Genomic DNA, 23,845 nt, shown 5'->3' with positions numbered 1-23,845 from the left:
TGAATGCACTTGGGCTCTTCTACTTGCTAAAACTGAAATATAAGAACCTTCTTGTTATACTTTTGTGTCACATCAGAATGGGAACATCAGAAGACAAAAACAAAGTTCAGTGGGGGTCCGGAGAAACGCGTGGAGGTCTGGAGGAGCTCATAGGGGTCCGGAGGAACTCGTCGGGGTCTGGAGGAGTTTGGTGGGGGTCCGGAGGAGTCCTGTCCTCTATGAGTCTACAAAGTCCTCTTTATACTTGTACGTTACTCTTGATGACCCCTCTGCTGCTCGCGCCACCACCGTTGCCCCCTTATGGGACTTTGGTGACACAATAGGAAATGTTATTTCTCTTTCGGATGATTATGGTTTTGTGAGGTTTTCATTTCTTCGTCTTTCGCTTCCTGTAATTCTCATGTGAAGTGACTCCAGGCTGACCGGTCGGGCTACGACAGCGCCAGCTGCTACACGGGGGCTAATTATAGCGGCTGCCAGGAGGAAAGTTCACTCATTGTTAGTGCAGCTTGTCCCAAGACCCAGCAGCCAAGGAAGGGGGAGCGGAGACGCCGGGCATCGGGGCACAGACAGGGTGAGTGGAGACGCCGGGCAGCGGGGCACAGGCGGGGTGAGTGGAGAGACCACCGGCAGATCTTATCCTTCTCTACTGTCTCTACTCCCTCCTGTCTCTAATTTAAGGGCTCCCACCCACTAGCGTTTTTTTACTGCGAAATTCGCAGCGTTTTTTTTTTTTCTGCAGGGGTCTTTGGGCTATGGGAGTTGTAAAGCTAAAATCGCGATTGCGCAAAATCGCGATTTCGTGGTAAATTGCGATTTTGCGCGATCGCGATTTTAGCTTTACAACTCCCATAGACCTCCTGTAGAAAAAAAAAACGTGCGAATTTCGCAGTGAAAAAAAACGCTAGTGGGTGGGAGCCCTAACTCTGAGGTCTCTTAAGATCCCTGTTATGTCTGTTCCCGCGTATGTCTCTTCTTGTCCCCACGTCTGTCTCTTTTCTTGTCTCCGAGTCTGTCTCTTCTTGCTCCTGCATCTGTCTCTTCTTGTCCCCACATCTGTCTCTTCTTGTCCCTATGCCTGTCTCTTTTTGTCCCCACGCCTCTCTTCTTGTCCCTGCATCTGTCTCTTCATGCTCCCATGTCTGTCTCTTCTTGTTCCCACGTATGTCTCTTCTTGTCCCTGCGCCTGTCTCTTCTTGTCCCCGCGCCTGTCTCTTCTTGTCCCCGCGCCTGTCTCTTCTTGTCCCCGTGTGTCTCTTCTTGCTCCCGCGTCTGTCTCTTCATGCTCCCATGTCGGTCTCTTCTTGTCCCCATGTCTGTCTCTTCCTGTCCCCGCTGCTGTCTCTTCCTGTCCCCGCGGCTGTCTCTTCTTGTCCCTGTGTCTGCTCTTCTTGTCCCCGCGGCTGTCTCTTCCTGTCCCCGCGTCTGTCTTTTCCTGTCCCCGCGGCTGTCTCTTCCTGTCCCCGCGGCTGTCTCTTCTTGTCCCCGCGTCTGTCTCTTCCTGTCCCCATGTCTGTCTCTTCCTGTCCCCACAGCTGTCTCTTCTTGTCCCCGCGTCTGTCTCTTCCTGTCCCCATGTCTGTCTCTTCTTGTCCCCACAGTTGTCTCTTCTTGTCCCCGCGGCTGTCTCTTCTTGTCCCCGTGTCTGCTCTTCTTGTCCCCGTGTCTGCTCTTCTTCTCCCCGCGTCTGTCTCTTCCTGTCCCCGCGGCTGTCTCTTCTTGTCCCCGTGTCTGCTCTTCTTGTCCCGGCGTCTGTCTCTTCTTGTCCCCGCGGCTATCTCTTCTTGTCCCCGCATCTGTCTCTTCTTGCTCCCGTGTCTGTCTCTTCATGCTCCCATGTCTGTCTCTTCTTGTTCCCACGTATGTCTCTTCTTGTCCCTGCGCCTGTCTCTTCTTGTCCCCGCGCCTGTCTCTTCTTGTCCCCGCGCCTGTCTCTTCTTGTCCCCGTGTGTCTCTTCTTGCTCCCGCGTCTGTCTCTTCATGCTCCCATGTCGGTCTCTTCTTGTCCCCATGTCTGTCTCTTCCTGTCCCCGCTGCTGTCTCTTCCTGTCCCCGCGGCTGTCTCTTCTTGTCCCTGTGTCTGCTCTTCTTGTCCCCGCGGCTGTCTCTTCCTGTCCCCGCGTCTGTCTTTTCCTGTCCCCGCGGCTGTCTCTTCCTGTCCCCGCGGCTGTCTCTTCTTGTCCCCGCGTCTGTCTCTTCCTGTCCCCATGTCTGTCTCTTCCTGTCCCCACAGCTGTCTCTTCTTGTCCCCGCGTCTGTCTCTTCCTGTCCCCATGTCTGTCTCTTCTTGTCCCCACAGTTGTCTCTTCTTGTCCCCGCGGCTGTCTCTTCTTGTCCCCGTGTCTGCTCTTCTTGTCCCCGTGTCTGCTCTTCTTCTCCCCGCGTCTGTCTCTTCCTGTCCCCGCGGCTGTCTCTTCTTGTCCCCGTGTCTGCTCTTCTTGTCCCGGCGTCTGTCTCTTCTTGTCCCCGCGGCTATCTCTTCTTGTCCCCGCATCTGTCTCTTCTTGCTCCCGTGTCTGTCTCTTCATGCTCCCGTGTCGGTCTCTTCTTGCTCCCGCGTCTGTCTCTTCATGCTCCCATGTCTGTCTCTTCCTGTCCCCGCGGCTGTCTCTTCCTGTCCCCTGTGTCTCTCCCCCGTCTCTCTAGTATTACTTTGGGTGACTCCTGGTGTTTCCTGCAGGTTCTCCTCCGGCAATGACTGGGCGGCTCTTCTGGTTGGTCTTCCTGCTGGCACAACAGGTACACATCTACCATTGCTTCCATCAGTAATGGATGGACATGAGGGGTCCGGTGGCACCGAGGGGAAAAGCTCAATCGATGCGAGAACAAGAAATGTAAAAAGGAACTTTTATTACAAACATATTTTAAAAATGGCGTATTCGGGCCGCAGACGCCACGCAGCAGGACAGGTCAGATTGTGCCGCGCTGCCGTGCCATCGGCGCCCTTAGCCATAGCAAAAAGTTACAACAGAACGAATGTAAAACCCAAACTTGAATCCCAGCTGATATCACTAATTAGGGGTCACATGATCTGAAAACAGGAGGGGCATCAACACTCCTTAAGGGGAGCATCTAGAACACATGTGTCAAACACAAGGCCCGCGGGCCGAATCCGGCCCGCTGCCTCATGTTATGTGGCCCGCGGCATGCCGACGGCCGCTCACCACTGTAGTGATTACCAGCTGGGGTGCCGCAGCTCCCCACTTGTAATCACACTGACAGCGCTGGTCCCTTCTCCCCTGAGTCCCCTGCTCTTCAGTTCCGCAGGAGAGGACTCAGGGAGGAAGCGTGCCGTGCTGCTCACTGTGCACTCGGGCGCATAGGAACTTTTTCCACAAGACTTTTGCACTATTGAGCAATTCCAGCAACGTGATTGGTTGGCTGATTCACAGTGATTGGTTGTCTGGGTTGGCTGATTCACAGTGATTGGTTGTCTGGGTTGGCTGATTCACAGTGATTGGTTGTCTGGGTTCGCTGATTCACCAAGCAACCAATCAGGTTGCTGGAATTGCTCAATAGTGCAGAAGTCTTGTGGAAAAAGATAATATGCCACCCGGGCTCAGCACGATCCGAGGAGGAGCGGCGCTGACCGAAGGAGGAGGTAAGCATATGGCTGGGGAAGGGGGAAGTCAATATTGCTGCTGGGGGGTGGGGAGTTAATATTGTTGTTGCTGGGAGGAGGTTAATATTGCTGCCGGGGGTGAGAGGGTTAATATTGCTGGTGTGTTTGGGGGGGGGGGGGTATTTTGCTGCTGGGAGGGGGTTAATATTGCTGTGGAGGTGGGGTGGTAATATTGCTGGTGGGGGTTAATATTGCTGCTGGGTGGGTGGGGGTTAATATTGGTGCGGGGGGAAGGGGTTAATATTGCTGGTGGGGGTTATATTGCTGCTGGGAGGAGGTTAATATTACTGTGGGGGTCGCTATTACTACTGGGGCCACTGTGGGGTACCCTGTTAATACTGGGGCCACTGTGGGGGTCAATATTTTTACTGGGGCCACTATGAGAGTCACTATGACTACTGTGACCACTATAGGGGTCACTATTTTCACTGGGGCCACTATAGGGGTCACTATGACTACTGCGACCACTATAGGGGTCACTATGACTACTGTGACCACTATAGGGGTCACTATGACTACTGCGACCACTATAGGGGTCACTTATCACTGCGACCACTATAGGGGTCACTATTAGGGTTCATTCACACGGACGTAATTGCATTTCGGTCGCACAAATGCGCTACGTATTTGCGCAATCGAAAATCGCTTATACCTACGTATTTGGGCATGCAGAAAAGAACCCAGACGGGCCCACTGAGATGGTGCGCTAATATGCAGTGAATACATCGGTTTCCTGCGTGGCCCATTCACTTCAATGGCCTATTGCGGAGCATAGTACGCAACAAAATAGGTCATGCTGTGTGACAATATACATCATGGGAATGAAATCACTGAAACCAATGGCTTCTATTCACTGCATATTATGTACGCAAATACGCTTGTGTGAGCCGGCCCTTACTGTGCTGTCTTACAATCGGCCCTTTGAAGGTCACCATAAGCCCGATGTGGTCCTCGGTGAAAATGAGTTTGACACCCCTGATCTAGAAGGAAAGTGAGGAGACTTATAAGGCCCGGCGGCTCCTCTGGGAAATATGCAAATAACTACTGAAAACTACAACTCGACTACAAGCCCTCCGACAGCGCCGGCGATCAGTGAGAGAGTGGGAGGAGAAACTGAAACCGAAAATGGAAAAAAGGGGCGTCCACTAACACCTACGTAGTTACTCACCTCTCTGACTGTCCTCCACCGCCGGCTCCAGTCTCCACTGTCTACTTACAGGGAGCTGTGACACCCCGTAAACCCGCTAGAGCAGGTAATGGCAGCGCTGAGCCCTGAGCGCTGTCATGGGCTGCTGCAGCTTGTTTGTAGCTTCTCCTTTCCCAGCTACATATGACTCAATGAGCTCTATATACTAGAAAGTGAAAGCATTATTTCCATGACGCGATCATGTGACCGCTGGGTGCCCCTAGCACAGCAGAGCTGCAGGGTCCCAGCAGACCCCGATCAGCTCTGGTAGTGACTGATGTCACTGTAGGGGGATGTTTTCCTATGGATGCATGTGACTGACCCCCAGAGGTCTCATATAAATGATGCCATGGGGGTCATAGATGGTAAAAAAAAGTTACAAAAATATGTTAAAAAAATTACAGAATAAATTAAAAACATACATAAAAAATAAAATGACGCACGGCTGCCAAAAACCAGAGCGCTCGCCGCGTGCGCCCTGTAGTCCGAAGCTGTAGATATATATATCAAAATGTCCAAACTGAATGAGCAGCCCGACCCCCTGCTTTACTTCAGCTTAAATATATACTAATTTAAAAAAAAACAACTAGAATTTTTTTTTAATCTTTTTTTAATGTGTACATTTATGGATTTATTTTTTGCGACAGTTTTTGACATTAATTAAACATTAACCCCTTAGTGACCAAGCCTGTTTGTGCCTTAGTGATGCAGCCAAATTTTGGAAATCTGCCAAGTGTCACTTTTTACATAGAATAACTCCGTAAAGGTTTTACATATCCCAGTGATTCTGACATGTTTTTTCGCCACATGTTGGACTTCATTTAGGTGGAAAAAATAGACCAATAGAATTTGTGAATATTTATTAAAAGCGCCAAAATTGGGAACATTTTGAAAAAATTGTCATTTTTTTCACATTTTCAACTGTAATATCTCAAATATGTGCGAACGTACTGCACACATTTTGCTAAGATATATATTTCCATCTGTTTACTTTATTCTGGAAGCACGTTTGAAGAGCTGTCAGTTTTTTAACTATTTAGGAGACGTACAAATTTAACATTACTTTTCAGCATTTTGAGGAACACTTTGTTTTCCGGCACCAAGCCAAGATTGGAAAGGCTCATGAGTGTCAGAATGATAGATACCCCCACAAATTACCCTGTTTTACAAACTACACCCCGTAATTTACTCACTGAGGGGTCAGGAGGATTTTGACCCCACAGTTTATTTTCAGGAATTAATGCAATTTAGAGGAGAAAAAATAAAATTTCATATTTTCACAGGATTTTTTTCTACAGTGCACATAAAAATGAGGATTGAAACCCCAAAATGGATCCCCCCGTTTCTCCCGTGTTCAGAGATATACCCATTGTGGCCCTAATCTTATGTCTGGATGCACAACGGGGCCCAAAATGAGAGGAGCAGCCGGGGGCTTTCAGAACAGACATTTTGCTTGATGGTGATTTAGGCCCCATTACCCACTTGTAGAGCCATTGAGCGGCCAAAACGATAGAGGACCCCCACAAATGACCCCATTTTGAAAACTAGACCCCTTAGCGAATCCCTCTAGGGGTGTACTGTGTATTTTAACCCTACAATTTTTGAATGAATCTGAGCAAAGCAGAATGAAAAAAATTACAATTTTCATTTTTTTGGCAATTGTGTAAATTTAAAAACAGTTTCTTTGTACAGCACACACATGAATGAAGACTTGCACCCCAAAATGGATCCCCATGTTTGTGCCGTATTCAGAAACATACCCATTGTGGCCCTAATCTACTTACAGGACACATGGCTCGGCCTCTAATGGAAGGAGCACCCGTTGGATTTCAGGGCACAGCGGAATTAATTCCAGGCCCCATTACCCACTACTTGCAGAGCCATTGAGCGGCCAAAACAATGGAGCGCCCCCACAAATGAACTCGCTTTGAAAACTAGACCCCTTAACAAATTCATCTAGGGGTGTACTGCGTATTTTGACCCCACAGTATTTAAATGAATCTAAGCAAAGCAGAAGGAAAAAATTACGATTTTCATTTTTTGGGGCAATTGTGTCATTTTAAAAACTGTTTTTTTTTGTACAGTGTACACAGGAATGAAGACATTCACCCCAAAATGGATACCCCCGTTTGTCCCGTGTTCACAAACATCCCCCTTGTGGCCCTAATCTACTTACAGGACACATGGCTAGACCTATAATGGAAGAGCACCCGTTGGATTGCAGGGCACAACTGAATACATTCCAGGCCCCATTGCCCACTGGTCCGGGAAAAAAATTGACTCCTTAATCCCCCCCTCCCTCGCCCCCCCCCACACACACACACTTTCGACGTTCCCCAAATCTTAGATAAAAGTAAAAGTAAACTGTGTGTTTTTTTCGAAGACAGGGGTAATTACGGAGGCTGGTTGGGATGGGCACATGGGGCAATAACATCGGGTATCCCCCTCCTGTCATGCTTTTTGGGGGGTATTTCTTGCCCTCAGTGGCAGGGACGGGGTGTAAAGTGGCGCTCTGTGAGTCTCTGTAAGCTCGCTGAGGTGCGGCGGTCTGACACAGAAGACGCTCAACAAGCTGCTACTGGAACTGCAGGAAGGCGAGCGTTCCCGGGGCTTCTTGTAAATTACAGGTAGCGGTCTGAATAACGCCGGGCTCACACGGCCGTATGCAGAATCCGCTTGCAGAGGCCCGCAGCGGATCCCAGCTGTGAGCCAGACATGGCGCTGTGTATTACCGCGGATCAGACGCATGCGGAATCTAATTCCTATCCGGTCATGTGAGACCGGCCTGGGTAGATCGCTTTTTTTTTATCATGTGACCGGGGACCGCTCAACGAGATCACTGCTCCAGGCTCTCGGTGACCGTTGGCGCTTGGGGCAAAGAGATTTCAAGTTTCCTGGGCTCCCCGCCTCCTGCGCATGTGTACGGTGTTTTGCCGGCGGTCGCATGCGCAGAATTTATGGAAGGTCCATGGAGGAGGAACCCGTCAGGGTTCAAATATGGAGGCCTCCGGTAAAAAGTTTCTTCTCCTCTTACCGATCGCATCGATGAGGGGAGATGAAACTTCAACAGTTTTTTTTACTTTTTTCGTGATCGCCATTATCCATTGGATAACAGCGAACACGGGGTCAGGAACCGCTCACCACGGTCCCCGTGAAATCTCCAGGCTCTCAGCTAAGTTTTGTAGGCAGGAGCAGGAAGATTTTAAATTACCCTGGCAATCCACAGCTTTTGAGCATGCATTTGCTATCTCGGCGAGGGGCGCGTGCGCAGAAGCTGGGGTCTGCAGATAAATCCGGGCTTCTTAGGTATGTACTTTCATCCTCCCTCACGGATATGGGGGGAGATGAAACGTAAGCTTTTTAAACTTTTTCAAACTTTTTTTTTTTTTACTTTTTTACACTTTTTTTTTACTTTACATGATTACTGTTATCCATTGGATAACAGTGATCACATGCTGGGTGACATCCCTCTGCTTCTGACTACACATGGCAGCCAGGAGCAGAGGGATTTTAAATTTCTTGGGGCTCGAGCTCCTCTGTGCACTCGCCCGATGATTGACGTTGGGCGCACATGCGCAGAAGGGGACTTCAGGTCCCGGAAAACTGGGACATCACTGAGGACTGGGGGTGAGTATTTTCACCTCTCTTCATAGATACGATCCATGAGGGGAGGTGAAACTAACTTTTATTTCAACTTTTTCATGATCGCCGCTATCCATTGGGATAGCGGTGATCACGGGCCCAGGGACCGCTCACCGCGGTCCCCGGTGACATCTTCTGGTTCCCGGTTACCTTCAGGTGCTGAGAGCCAGGAGATTTTAAATTTGCCGGGGCCCCCGGCCTTCTGCGCATGCGCGTGATGTCATTCGTCTGGCGCCCATGCGTAGAACAGCGGAGACGGGTCCCTGAGGACCCCTTCACCGCGGGACACCACGGATAAGACAGGTGAGCAATTTCAGCTTCCCTGATGGATCCGATCCATCAGGGCAGCTGAATCTTTAACTTTTATTAACTTTTTTTTCACTGCCGGGGTGGACTGCCCACAGCCCAGGATGACAGCTCCATGTTGTTAGCTATCTGCGGGCACCGACAGCATGGAGCTGTCACGTCCTCAGCCAAGAGGGCTTTAATCCAAAGGGGATGTTTTTACGTCCTCTAGGATTAAAACCCACTTAGTTAGGGTATAAAAAAACAATGGGGCCACCACTAAGGGGTTAAAATCTGCCAGTCTGGAACAGCCACACCCCCTCCCAACAAGCCCCACGCACTTTTCAGAAAAGTGATGGTACCTAATGGACTCAAGACGACACAACTGGACTTCATCGACAGTAGCTGCCTTTCCTGGGTACTGATGGGGTCTCCCAGCATGTAGATATTCCCGGAATTTACAGCTGAGCCAAATTACATGATAGCCAGCAGTCTGGAGCAATAATATGAAACACGTATCAACACTAGCAGGTAACAAAGATGCAGGAATATGAGTTCACCAATAGGTCATAGTGCGGTCTTGTAACCAGAGGATGGTGGTGATGGCAGCCAGATAATGATGGTGAACAGATAGTAAAAACAAACCGACAGCAACAGAGCCTAATGTTAGCTCTCACTAAGGCTTTCCCTAATCAATCCCTTTCAGTGACCCAAACACCAGCCACCGCTGTCCCTGGTTATCCCCAATGGAAACCCTATCTGAAACACTGATTCTGGCACAAAGAATTAGAGGGCACTAAGACCCAGAGACAAGAAAAGCAAGTGGAGCAGAATTAAACTGAAAAGCAAGAAAAGTAGACGTGCAAACAGGGAAAAGAAAGCGAATTACAAGGCTAAGAAGCAAGGACTGAACTAGAAATAGCCACAAGAGCAAAATTACACTGGTAAGAAACAAAGCTAGTCTAGGAGCAAGATATTAGGAGTATACAGGGAATGCTGGATACAAATTCACATAGCTTACACTATAACCAGCAACACACTGCAAAATCAGGAATAATTAAACAGAGGCTAACCAATCAACAACACCTCTGAAAACCAAGGAAGGCTGCAGCAGTGTGGTCAGCTGACCCACTCCACTCCAAGACAGTTACATAGGAAGCAAGCATTGTGCAGTTTCTTTGGAGACGGACAGCGGGTAAGTGAGTATGACAGACACATCCCGGGACTCAGCACCGCTTCTTCTATCAGCCCATAGTTTAGTTTACGGAGCTTATAGGACCTGACAACTCCCTTTTAGGTACCACACTTTCACACTGAAAATGTTGGCGTCATAAGCAGTGTAAACAGCGAAATCATCCCCCAACTGGTTAAAAGACTCTGTAAGGGCGCTGCTATACGAGTACCGTTAATGCTTCCATAATAGCGGTAATTGCCGGCCCGCACCACACTTACAGGTACAGCTGGCATTATCGGGAAACCCCGGGTGCTTGTGGCACTTGCCAGCGCTCGTCTAAAGGGTCTCTAAAGGAGTTTATTCACACAAAGTGCTATAAAAGTGAAGTAAGTAACAGATTAGATCCTTTCGAAACTCCGCCTCCATCACCCAACTGAAGCTTCTTTGGGGGGACATAACCTCTGATGTTACAGGAATCAAAGTATCTAAGTGATTAGATAATGCATTGGATCAAGTGAAGATTATGTCCCCCTGATTGAAAGGGCTCTTTCTTTGAAGAGTCACACATCTAGCCGTCACTAAAGTGCTGATCCTGGGGGCAGAGTTATTACCTATGAGGTACCACTGCAGTACAAGGGGCCACAATTCAGTTGGGGCCAACAGGATTCATCTAGCTCCCCAGAGCCTCTTTATCTGCAGGGTGTCCGGGGGTCTTTCCCTTATTTGCGCTGCTTTTTCCATGTACAATGTGATTATCAGATGCCATCACACTGGGGGTTGGCACCAAAATTAATGCTGTGACCCTGGGGATGTTGGCAGCCATTCACCGCAGGTCCATTCAGTTACTGCTATGGGGTTTTTGTGCTTCCCTTGGAGTGTTGAAGGTGACAGTGAATGGCGCGGCGGTGAGGAGCGCCCCCTGTTGTCTTTGCAGGTTTTCCTCTTTTTGTATTTGCAAGATTACGCTGATGTTGGAAATAACTCCAACTCATCTTCCCTCCTCTGATTCCGCCCTTCAGCTACTCATCTGGTACCATCCGGTAGGAGTGAATGCGGCTGAGCAGTTACACGATCTTTCCCTTAATGTACATCAGTCAATTTAGCTATTACTAAGAATATTGGCAGGGGCCATATACTTTGTATCAAGTGAAATTTATGTCCTGGGGGATCTGTAAGGGCCAGCTGCGACAATTTGTATGTTTGTGCAAACATATATTTGCTTGAGTGAATGTTGTCTCACCAAAACGAAGCTCCATGCCTGAAATTGGCGCAAACTTCCTGAGGACGGGGAACATGAGAGAGAAGCACTTTAGAGAGCAGAGAGAGCTGCCAAGGACTTTGTGTAGCTGTCCAAGGGTAGGGGCAGCTTAGAGACTCAGTGGGCTTCCTACTGTTGTGGGGGCAGCACTGTACTAGGAAGGATTGCTGAGCCTGTACTGCAGGAGTTCGTACTGCGGAACCACAAAGGTCTCATCCAGAGAGACACTGTGGAGCCATTACAGAGACTGACGCTTCCTTTTACAGCTTATCGGAGACCAGGAGTGGACATTCGAGATTTCTTCACCCCCATCACAGTACAGAGGACACTAGAGTTTGTAAGTGAGGAAGTACCTCAGTAAAAACTAAGTGTGTGCACACAACCAGAGTCAGATAGTAAGCAGGCCTGCAGGTAGGGACTCAGACAAACCACATTATTTAGCTAGAACCTTGCTGAGTCTTGGGGTCAGAAGTTATCATCTTTGTTGTTGTGTACAAGTTCTCAGATGACTCCTTTGCCAAATACAGACTGTGTGCGGTAATCGGCCGTGTTCAAGTTCTAGCTTTCTTTAGGAACATTGCTTCCTGATTGTACAGGTGCTTTTCTGTAAAGGTGTGCGCCAACTCTACATCGCTTACTGTATGCACTAAGTGTTGTGATTATTAGATAGTGATTCTCAGGCCCGACTACTGAAAACGTTAGAGTGTTGCATAACAGTTACTCATCCAAAAATAATAATCATCACTTGTCATCAGCAGTTATAATAAGAATCTCTACTTCTGTAAGTCTGATGTCCGCCTTGTATCCTGAACCCTGGTCACCGGCCACCCACCGCAGCATGTGCACATCACATAATCACAGCATGAAAAACCCACAAGGAAAAACATCAAATCCCCACAATAAATAATACAGTAAAAAGCAAATTAGGAAACATAAAAACAAAGATGCTGCGATCTCTGCTGCTTTTTGGGTGAACATTGTGTTAAACGCTCCCTACATCTACGCTGGCGCCTTGGTATATAGCAGAGGGCACTTTGCCCCCTCAGACACCAGAGCCCAGGGGCGCCGACCCCTCTGCCCCCCCTCCCCCCAGGTCTGCCTCCTCTGTACAGTGTAGGCCGGGTGATATTACAGACGACAAGGAGTTATGGGCTCCATATCCATCAGTCTGACTCCATCACAAGGACCCCTTTGTCTTTGCCAGTAATGCACTTCGGTGACCTTTCTGTATTGTTTACTGCAAAATGTCAGCCGATACATAAAGCAGCATGAAATGTAGAGAATATCACCGTCAGTCTCAGAACAAATGAAGAGCTCCAGAATTCTATATGTGTCCCAGTAGATCAGCCATGAAGCTCGGTCTAGCTGTATGGCATTTGGTTGCAGCAGGAGCCCTGCCCCACGGCCCTACTGTTCAGCTCACGTGCCGTGTAGCAAGTAATCAGCCATACCACCACTGAGCTTGGGGATTGGCTGCAGGGAACATGTGATCGTGGTGCCTGGAAATGAGTGCGGGACTGAAGCAGCATGGGCTGTCCGGCGGGAGAATTGATAGCGGAATGTAGATCATTTTATAAATGTTACTGTGTGAAAGGGGGCATTACTGTTATTGTGCAGGGGCACTAATACTGTGAGAGGGACACTAAGGGGTATTATTACTGTGAGGGGCACATTGTTAATGTGAGAGGAACACTAAGGGGCACTATTACTGTGCAGAAGGTCACTGCAGTGCGTTATTACTTTTAGGGGTCTCTTAGGGGCACTATTACTGTGCGAAGGACACTAAGGGGCACTATTACTGTAAGGGGGTCACTGAGGGGCACTATTACTGTGCGAAGGACACTAAGGGGCATTATTACTGTAAGGGGGTCACTGAGGGGCACTATTACTGTGCGAAGGACACTAAGGGGCACTATTACTGTAAGGGGGTCACTGAGGGGCACTATTACTGTGCGAAGGACACTAAGGGGCACTATTACTGTAAGGGGGTCACTGAGGGGCACTATTACTGTGCGAAGGACACTAAGGGGCACTATTACTGTAAGGGGGTCACTGAGGGGCACTATTACTGTAAGGGGGTCACTGAGGGGCACTATTACTGTGCGAAGGACACTAAGGGGCACTATTACTGTAAGGGGGTCACTGAGGGGCACTATTACTGTAAGGGGGTCACTGAGGGGCACTATTACTGTGCGAAGGACACTAAGGGGCACTATTACTGTAAGGGGGTCACTGAGGGGCACTATTACTGTGTGAAGGACACTAAGGGGCACTATTACTGTAAGGGGGTCACTGAGGGGCACTATTACTGTGTGAAGGACACTAAGGGGCACTATTATTGTAAGGGGGTCACTGAGAGGCACTATTATTGTGAAGAGGTCACTGAAGGGCACTATTTTATGGGGTCGTTAATAGGTATGATAACAGTGAGGGGATCACTAAGCAGCATTCTTACTATGAGGGGGTCACCGAGAGGCACAGATACTGTGAGAGGGTCAATTAGGAGAACTATTGCTGTGAGGGGTCAACGAGGAGCAGTATCACTGTGAGAGGATCACTGAGGAGCACTATTACTGTTAGGGGTGACTTAGGGGCAGTATCATTGTGAGAGGTACACTAAGGGGCACTATTGCCATGAGAGGATCACTGAGGGGCACTATTACTATTAGGGATCACTTAAGGGCACTGATGCTATAATAGGGACACTAAGGGGCACTATTATAAGTGGGCTGTGTGGAAACAGCCTTACTGTGAGGCAACAGAAAGGGAGCGGCCTAAAATAAAAAAAGACGATAAAAGATTGGAAAGTATTTGCTGCAGTTCTGGGCTTGTATTTTGGCTTGTATTGCCAGGTTCAGGGAGCTCAAACACAGGTCTGAAGAGCAATGTGGTCAAAGCATGCAAACAGGGTAGCAAAAGGGTCAGGAAGCAACAGGTGTTTTGAAAGGAGCATTGGATGGCCACAGTATGGCATTATTGGGGTACTCTATGGCACAAAATTAGATTTTTAACTCTATCCGTGTGTGCAAAATCTTAACCCCCCCCCCCCCCCCAATCATGTGCCATGTGTAATACTGGTGTTTCCTTATTTGACAGAAGGGCCTTTGAGCCGCCTCTGCCACCAAGTCCCGGCTGTGACTGCTACCTCTCCACCACCTATAGCTGTGCCTTTAAGCCCCCTCTGCCACCAAGACCCGGCTGTGAAGGCTACCTCTCCACCACCTGGCTATCTCTGTTAATGGGGGCTGCTCTAATGACCCTGTAACATTGATGGCGTGTTGGTTTTGTGATGGTGTGGCCATGGCACCACCTTGTTATGTTACTTCTTCATGGGACATTTTCTCTGCTGACCACCACTCCTTTTCCTGTTTTCTAAGGTCTTCTGCCTCCGTGTGCAGCTGGAGATGTACGAGGATTCATTTGACGATCAGTACATTGGATGTGTGGATGAAATGGAGTCAATCGCTCCCGAGTTACTGAGGAAGGAGCGGGCGCAGAGACCAGACCTGGACGCGGCGTGGAACGTCAACTCTGCAGCATGGGAAGAGAAGAAGTCTTTGGCCGGACTCCTTCCCGATAATTTCAGGGATGAATATGGGATAGCGTTATTATTATATACCTATATGGATGTCCCCATGTACAAAGACTTCAACTATGCCGTCCGGGAATATGGACAACATCCCGACTCCTTCATGTTCCACTCATGGCATTTCTATCTTACCAGAGCTCTGTGTTTGCTCCAAGCCGGCTATGATAGGAAACCATGGTCCACATACAGAGGAGCCAGTAGGGTCCAGTTTGAGCCGCCGTCCGACCCTCAGGCCACCATAAGACTGGGCCAGTTTGCTTCCACCTCCACCAACATCAGGCAGGCACAGCAATTTGGCAACGCATCGTTCTTCAATATCACCACGTGCTTCGGGGTGGACATAGAGAAGTTCTCCCACTACCCATCCCAGAAGGAGGTGCTCATACCCACTGGTGAAGTGTTCCATGTCACTAAGTACATTAAGGAGGGGAACAGGCTTGTTCTGCAGACCACCAATAGGAGATGTAGTTACTACAACTGTGCCTACCTGGGGGGTAAGTCAGCAAGACAGCGCCATGTTTAACAATATATTATGTGAGACCCAAAATGGTGGCATTAAAAGAAATACAACTTAGAGCTAAACGATAACATTCTGCCTGCCTGCAGTCACCACTAGGGGCCGCTCATAAGATTACTGTATACTGAGTTATTTTTAATTCTGTATATACTGACTACTACCCCTTTATTAGGACCACGGCTCTTTATTGCAGCTTCTGTCCCCTTTATTACAGCCCCCGGCCCTCTCACGATTGGCGCCCTCTGTACGGTAATTTTCCCTGTGACCTTGGAGTGCAGCATAAAGTTACGTGACAAGTTTTCCGTGGATCAGTTTCAGTGTGAATCCACGTTAGATGGAAAAATCCAGCGATCGGAGTGACTTCTAATGAGGCCGGTCATCGGTGCTAGACTAGCCGGGGTCTCACCGCCAATTGTGGGCGGTTTCTCATGTAACGGTGTGGAGAGTATACAGAGAATGGCGCGTTCGAGGAAAACATCCAGCGAGAGGGGATCCTGTGGACGGAAACAACTCATCACTGAAAGGGGTCGGAGGAGGATGTCAGGAATCGCTCTGACCAACAGGCTGCACAGTCAGCTGAACACAACGCTGGAGCTCCAACTAACGTGTCCGAACACACAACTCGCCGTTCCTCCGCACGGATGGTATAACAGCAGACGGCCAGTTCCAGCGCCATTGTGTCTAAGAGGAACAGAAAGACTCCAGCGGGCAAAAGAGCGAAAAACTTGTATCACTGAGCAGCAGGAAAATATCGCCTGGTCAGATGGAGCCGGATTTATGTTGCTGATGGGAGGGCAGAATTTGGCACAAGCAGCATGAATCGCTGACCCCTTCCTGTCAGCCGGTCAGAACATGTCAGCACCGCCATCTAATCTACAGGGACTACAAGAAGCTTCCTGTCCGCAGGGGCCGATATTTCTGTAGAACAATTCCATTACTTGCTGCGGTTCTGAAGGCTGAAAGAGGTCCAACGTGCTGCTAGATGGGGGTCTCTAATAAAGAGGCCATTTAGTGTATACACTATGCAGTGAGCTCCTCCTAGTGGTGGATGCAGGCGGTGCCAGAAGAACTGATCAAACTGCAATAATTATGTATATGGACTTAATCAGCACAGAACTGAGTCTATATACAAAACAAGACGGCATTCAGGTAGCTTTCACTTTAAGCTCAGTCTGCAAAACTATAAGATAATTTTATACCTCCTGCTACCCCAGCCGCACCTCCTGTCAGACACCTCCTCACTTCTTCTAATAGTGCAAGGGTTCTTAATGAATGTAATGAATGAAATCCGTTTCTTTTGTGTTTTCAGGTAGCAAACGGCAAAGCTGCACCTATAACTCAGGTGAGGAAGTACCTCTATGCACGCAGGTGTGGGTCTACCTGTATGTTCTCATGCATGTATCAGGATGTAGCTGTGTTTTCAGCTGAGGATATACATCCTCAGGTGAGGTCGTACCTTTATGTTCTCATGTGAAGATGCATCTCTGTGTCCTCAGGTAAGAATATACCTGTTAGCTCAGGTGAGGATATACTTCTGTATCTTTAAGTGAAGATGTATCTCTATATCCTCAGGTGAAGATATTCCAGTATATTGTCAGGTGAGGATGTGTCTGGGTCCTTAGGTGAGGATGTACCTTTATGTTCTCATGTGAGGATCTACCTCTGTGTCCTCAGGTGAGGATATAACTGTGGGTATTATTGTATCTTGTCACCACCATGAAGAATGGATGGAGACAAGATGAACGTCCCCCAAGCGACGCCCACAATTTATTGGCTGGCCTGGAGAATAGGTGGGCATTATCTCCCCTCCAGCCTTGTGTCACTCAGCCCTCCAGCACTCTGCCTTGTGCCCTGTAACCGGCTTCTGCACTGTGTATGCCTGCGCTCCTGTCCCCCGCTGACAGCTGTCTGTGCCGCTGTCTCATCTGCACTCCCGCGGACAGCTGTGTATGGCCGCCTGCAGATGAGCGGGTTGGATCCGGCAGCGAGAATTCTCGCCGCGGGACCCGACCCGAGAGCCTGCAGTGACGAGCGCGCACTCACCCGCGCCTGGCGGCCCCGGCTCTTTCATGTGCCGGCTGCGGCGCAGCCGGCGCATGCGCAGACCGGAGCCGGCGGCCGGGTGAGTGCGTGCCCCGCACAAAAATAGGACATGCCGCGGTTTGTTTGCCGCGCGAGATTTCGCGCGGCCAAACCGCGGCCGTCTGCATAGGAGTGCGTATTGTAATGCACTCCTATGCAAACTTTCAGTGGCGGAAATCCCGCGGGAAATAATGCCCGTTTCCGCCCGTTCAGTAATGCCCATTGTGTCTGGCTGCGCTGCCATCCAGGAGCCGCCGCAGCGTCACTGCTAGAGCTGCATCCAGGAGCTGTCCTAGCAGGAGCGGCCGCAGCGGGGCTGCCGGAACCACTTCCAGGAACTTGCTTCGTTGCAGAAGTGGGGGGAGTGCTGGAAGGCTGAGTGACACGAGGCTGGAGGGGAGATGATGCCCACCCATTCTCCAGGCCAGCCAATAAAATTGTGGGCGTTGCTTGGGGGCATTCCTCTTGTCTCCACCCATTCTTCATGGTGACGACTAGATACAATAATACCATAACTGTGTCCTCAGGTATGGATGTACATCTATGTTCTCATTTGAGGTTTTACCTGTGACCTTAGGTGAGGATTGCCACGGGTCAATATATATATATACAAAGGATATACAGAAAGATTGTTACACAGGAGTATAAGGGTACACAGGTATACACAGCAAGACAGTATTTTAAGACAAACAGCAAGGTACCAGATTCAGGATATCTGGCCCTGTGACTGTGCAGAGTCACTGAAGCAATGGGAACAGCCTTAGGCCTCGGTCACACGGGCGTTTTTTCGCTCGATTTGCGGATCGCATGACGGATGCGCATCTGCAAATCGCGTGACCAGGGCTGACGATTCGCCGAAAAATCTGCAGCTAGCAGCATTTTCGGCGAAACGGCCGAGCGCTGCCCGCTATCCTCTGCCACAGCTGTACCACAGCTGTGGCAGAGGAGAACGATGTTCGCCCATTGAATTCAATGGAGCCGGTAATACAGCTGGCTCCATTGAAAGCAATGGGCTGCCGGCGTGCGCGGGATGAATTGTCGGTAAGGGCTTAAAAATATAAGCCCTTCCCTGAAAAGCATCCTGCAAATGTGTAAAAATTAAAAAAAAAATTATACTCACCTTTTCCCTGCAGACGGAGTTCAGCCGCGGCCGTCCGGCAGTTCTCCTGAACTGCTCTGTGTAGTATTCAGCAGGCGGGGATTTAAAATCCCCGCCTGCTGAATGGGCTGCCTCTGATTGGTCACAGCCCTGAGAGCTGCCTCTGATTGGTCACAGCCCTGAGAGCTGCCTCTGATTGGTCACAGCCCTGAGAGCTGCCTCTGATTGGTCACAGCCCTGAGAGCTGCCTCTGATTGGTGAGCTATCTGCGTTGTGTCCTATAATTTATTGCACATCCGCATAAAAAGCGGACATGTGACCAATCCCATTGCGAAGCATTGGGTGTATATATGCGCGGATCGCATGCGCAAATTGCGTGAAAAAACGCCCATCTGACCGAGGCCTCTACGCTGAGGCGTACCTCTGAAGTCTGACCATCGTTCTTTCTGATGCCCCCTCTGATGTCATTCAGGAGGGTTGGGGTGCGCATGTATCCCTTGTGGAAAAATCCTAATTCACCATTGTTCTCTGCAAGCGATCCTCCGATTGGGAATATATGCTGGTCATGATTTCATCTATTCAGCGATACCAAGCATGACACGTAAATGATGCCTGGGTACGCGGATACGAAATTTAGGGGTGTTCTGGGCCTGGCACCCCAATGTGTTTAGGTGCGTTTTGTTCATCTGGCCCGCCCGATTCTGAAAACATAATTCATTTCGGGCTCGGACCGTCACACAACCAATAACTCTTATTAAACGATTTTTCCCTAATCTGACTTTCGGCTCCGGCGCCTGCGAGAAGCCATCTGCCAGGTGAATGATTCTTCTAAGACCTCATTAACAAGTACAGGGACACACAATGGGGCTCACGCATGCTAATCCTACACCTACAGATACAGGTGGGAATAGAGGAAAAGGGGTTATTGACCCGCTTACAGCTCTTGTCCGGGGGAATGTCAGGTAACTGTGAATATCTAGAGGCAGGAGTGAGTAATAAGTGGAGGGGGAGAGCTGGACACTTATACTGCAGTCTCACCACTTAAGGCCTGAATGAGATAACAGTGGCACAACATGGGTAATGATATGGATTTCACTGAGTCCAGAGGTAAGGATATACCTTGCTGTCCTCAGGTGAGGATGTAGCTATGTATTCTCAGGTGAGGGTGTACCTATGTATGCTCAGGTGAGGATGTACCTATGTATGCTCAGGTGTGGATGTACCTATGTATTCTCAGGTGTGGATGTACCTATGTATTCTCAGGTGTGGATGTACCTATGTATCCTCAGGTGTGGATGTACCTATGTATTCTCAGGTGTGGATGTACCTATGTATCCTCAGGTGAGGGTGTACCTATGTATTCTCAGGTGTGGATGTACCTATGTATTCTCAGGTGTGGATGTACCTATGTATCCTCAGGTGTGGATGTACCTATGTATTCTCAGGTGTGGATGTACCTATGTATCCTCAGGTGTGGATGTACCTATGTATCCTCAGGTGAGGGTGTACCTATGTATTCTCAGGTGTGGATGTACCTATGTATCCTCAGGTGTGGGTGTACCTATGTATCCTCAGGTGTGGATGTACCTATGTATGCTCAGGTGTGGATGTACCAATGTATGCTCAGGTGTGGATGTACCTATGTATCCTCAGGTGTGGGTGTACCTATGTATCCTCAGGTGTGGATGTACCTATGTATGCTCAGGTGTGGATGTACCAATGTATGCTCAGGTGTGGATGTACCAATGTATGCTCAGGTGTGGATGTACCAATGTATTCTCAGGTGTGGATGTACCTATGTATTCTCAGGTGTGGATGTACCTATGTATTCTCAGGTGAGGGTGTACCTATGTATCTTCAGGTGTGGATGTACCTATGTATCCTCAGGTGTGGATGTACCTATGTATCCTCAGGTGGGGATGTACCTATGTATGCTCAGGTGTGGATGTACCTATGTATGCTCAGGTGTGGATGTACCAATGTATGCTCAGGTGTGGATGTACCTATGTATCCTCAGGTGTGGATGTACCTATGTATCCTCAGGTGTGGGTGTACCTATGTATCCTCAGGTGTGGATGTACCTATGTATTCTCAGGTGTGGATGTACCTATGTATCCTCAGGTGAGGGTGTACCTATGTATTCTCAGGTGTGGATGTACCTATGTATCCTCAGGTGTGGGTGTACCTATGTATCCTCAGGTGTGGATGTACCTATGTATGCTCAGGTGTGGATGTACCAATGTATGCTCAGGTGTGGATGTACCTATGTATCCTCAGGTGTGGGTGTACCTATGTATCCTCAGGTGTGGATGTACCTATGTATGCTCAGGTGTGGATGTACCAATGTATGCTCAGGTGTGGATGTACCAATGTATGCTCAGGTGTGGATGTACCAATGTATTCTCAGGTGTGGATGTACCTATGTATTCTCAGGTGTGGATGTACCTATGTATTCTCAGGTGAGGGTGTACCTATGTATCTTCAGGTGTGGATGTACCTATGTATCCTCAGGTGTGGATGTACCTATGTATCCTCAGGTGGGGATGTACCTATGTATGCTCAGGTGTGGATGTACCTATGTATGCTCAGGTGTGGATGTACCAATGTATGCTCAGGTGTGGATGTACCTATGTATCCTCAGGTGTGGATGTACCTATGTATCCTCAGGTGTGGGTGTACCTATGTATCCTCAGGTGTGGATGTACCTATGTATGCTCAGGTGTGGATGTACCAATGTATGCTCAGGTGTGGATGTACCAATGTATGCTCAGGTGTGGATGTACCAATGTATTCTCAGGTGTGGATGTACCTATGTATTCTCAGGTGTGGATGTACCTATGTATTCTCAGGTGTGGATGTACCTATGTATTCTCAGGTGAGGGTGTACCTATGTATCTTCAGGTGTGGATGTACCTATGTATCCTCAGGTGTGGATGTACCTATGTATCCTCAGGTGGGGATGTACCTATGTATGCTCAGGTGTGGATGTACCTATGTATGCTCAGGTGTGGATGTACCTATGTATCCTCAGGTGAGGGTGTACCTATGTATCCTCAGGTGTGGATGTACCTATGTATCCTCAGGTGTGGATGTACCTATGTATCCTCAGGTGAGGGTGTACCTATGTATCCTCAGGTGTGGATCTACCTATGTATGCTCAGGTGTGGATGTACCTATGTATTCTCAGGTGAGGATGTACCTATGTATATTTAGGTGTGGATGTACCTATGTATCCCCAGGTGTAGATGTACCTATGGATCCTCAGGTAAGGGTGAACTTTTGTCCTTATTTGAGGGTGTACCTCTATATCTGTAACCATAAGAAGATCTGAGGATCTTTAGGACAATATGTTAAGAATGCACAATATGCGTCTGTTAGGGCATGCTGGAAGTTGTAGTCTCCCTGCAGCTGAAGACTACTATGCAGACTACAAATGGAATATCGTTATGGAGCGGGGAATTGTCCTAAAAAATCATATTCTGATACTTTTGTTTTTTCCTATTTCTCAGCTCCAGCCATACTAACGCCCCTGCTGGTGATGATGAGTATTGTAGTCATCTCAGCTACAAGGTTTCTGATCAGCTGAAGCCTCCGATTGGGATTCGCCAATCATCAAGTTGAAGGATGCTCCATGATAGAACCTGCGATCTGTGAAGAATATTCCCCCCCCCCCCCCTGTTTTCCCCATAATGGTGCTGCGCATATCCACTATGGAGATGTAGATGTCCAGATGCTCGGGACCTCGGGGGCGGGGCTGCATATAATACCACGGTACTCCTTACTGCCAGGCTGACTGGTACTCAACTTGTCCATGGATAGGGGGAGAGCGGGATGAAAAAGATGGACGTCCTGAAGGTGTTTTACCCGGGATAAATGGACTCTCAGCTGCATTACAATGTATTATGGTGTATTATTGCTACACAAGGCACATACCGGGGAGGGACGAGTTTTGTGCCGTTGGTGCTTCGCCAGGTCTTGTAGAGGTGGAGCTTACACGGTTCTTTACACGCTAAATAGAAACACGAACGTCTGCTTTCACCAAAGTTTTGATGTGAGATTAAGTAGAAACATGCTCCCCCCATGCGGATCGGCCCGTGATCTCGGTTCACTTTAATCCCCCGATATTGGAGGATGAGACTCCTTGATCTAAGTTCAATTGCTGAAATCCAAGATGGCAGACTAGGCTGATAACCCGGGATTCCTGGGTAGTGAAATTACACCCACATTTGCTGCTGGTAGCGGCCATGATTTTACTGTTGCAATGAATGCTGGGAAGATCACCTGACTACAGTCCCCAATCACTTAGATCAAAAGGTGTTGGTGCAACTAGCCCTTAATCAGGTTCATGTACTAGTTGGCGCAGAGATCACCTGTTTCCATGTATGTAAGTAGATAAAAGGTTAAAGGGATGGTCTATCTTTAGGCAGGGCTCCGTCACCTGGGATCCCCTTCAAATAGATGAGTGCTAGGCTGTGGAACTTGTGTTCTGAGCTGATTTCTGCAGGAAGCGGACAGCTCTGTTCTTACTGCAGTGTCCAGGCTTGGTATTGCAAGCTAAGCTTTCAGTGAAATGAATGCTGTAATACCAGGTTTGGCCACTACAGTTAGTATGGAGCTGTCTGCATCCAGCAGAAATCAACTCAGTGAGTGCACAAACATGCCAGACCAGTGAACAGCTGATCAGTGGGTGTCTCGAGCGACAGCCCTCTGCCAATCTACTACCGATGACCTATCCTACGAATAGGCCATTGATTCTTTACAGTAGGACAACCCCTCTAAGGGCGGATTGCATGAACCATGCTGTTGATCCAAGCTGAGTTAAACTGTGATCAGCTGCTGAATTTGGTTTAAAGGAAGTCTGTTACCTAAACTCGGCCTGTTCCCCCAATATACTGTTCTGTAGGAGCCCCCGTTACCCTCATCTTCTGCTATGTGAAGATATCGGCCAATAAGTTTTTCCTACGCCGTATGCAAATGAGCCCCATCCGATGGGCGGAGATCACCTGTGTGCTGCAGGTACAGAGGAGGTTAGAGAGAAGAATACAAGGTGAAGAGATCACCAGCTTACTGACTGTTTCCAGCCTCCATCCAGGGAGCATTTACACAAGCTTCCCACTTGGTCTCTCTGCATTGTGAGATGTAAAAGAATTAGAGATGAGCGAGCACCAAAATGCTCGGGTGCTCGTTACTCGAGACGAAATTATCGCGATGCTCGAGGGTTCGTTTCGAGTAACGAACCCCATTGAAGTCAATGGGCGACCCGAGCATTTTTGTATATCGCCGATGCTCGCTAAGGTTTTCATTTGTGAAAATCGGGGCAATTCAAGAAAGTGATGGGAACGACACAGTGACGGATAGGGCAGGCGAGGGGCTACATGTTGGGCTGCATCT

General features: G+C 48.8%; 1 protein-coding gene across 3 annotated transcripts; it reads left to right on the top strand.

The window, feature by feature from the left end:
• Positions 1 to 372: 372 nt before the first annotated feature.
• Positions 373 to 22,497, top strand: LOC136591285 (ecto-ADP-ribosyltransferase 5-like). Of its 3 annotated transcripts, none has more exons than XM_066588509.1 (5): positions 373 to 610; positions 2,681 to 2,739; positions 14,545 to 15,250; positions 16,583 to 16,615; positions 21,964 to 22,497. In XM_066588509.1, the coding sequence occupies exons 2-5, from the start codon at positions 2,695 to 2,697 to the stop codon at positions 22,038 to 22,040; spliced, it is 861 nt and encodes a 286-aa protein (XP_066444606.1). In that variant the 5' UTR covers positions 373 to 610; positions 2,681 to 2,694; the 3' UTR covers positions 22,041 to 22,497. The 3 variants fall into 3 exon arrangements, with proteins under 3 accessions (XP_066444606.1, XP_066444605.1, XP_066444607.1); XM_066588508.1 differs by having other exon boundaries at positions 374 to 574; XM_066588510.1 differs by lacking the exons at positions 373 to 610; positions 2,681 to 2,739 and adding an exon at positions 9,595 to 9,679.
• The last annotated feature ends 1,348 nt before the right edge of the window (positions 22,498 to 23,845 follow it).

Source organism: Eleutherodactylus coqui, chromosome 1, assembly GCF_035609145.1.
Source record: "Eleutherodactylus coqui strain aEleCoq1 chromosome 1, aEleCoq1.hap1, whole genome shotgun sequence".
In the NCBI taxonomy this organism is placed as follows: Eukaryota; Metazoa; Chordata; class Amphibia; order Anura; family Eleutherodactylidae; genus Eleutherodactylus; species Eleutherodactylus coqui.
Note: the sequence above shows the minus strand (reverse complement) of the source record. Positions and strands in the feature narration are given on the sequence as shown.

Coding starts and splice junctions, on each gene's coding strand:
- LOC136591285 (XM_066588509.1), top strand. CDS start 2,695: ATGACTGGGCGGCTCTTCTGGTTGGTCTTCCTGCTGGCACAACAG. Junction 15,251..16,582: donor CAACTGTGCCTACCTGGGGG/GTAAGTCAGCAA, acceptor TTGTGTTTTCAG/GTAGCAAACGGCAAAGCTGC. Junction 16,616..21,963: donor AAGCTGCACCTATAACTCAG/GTGAGGAAGTAC, acceptor CCTATTTCTCAG/CTCCAGCCATACTAACGCCC.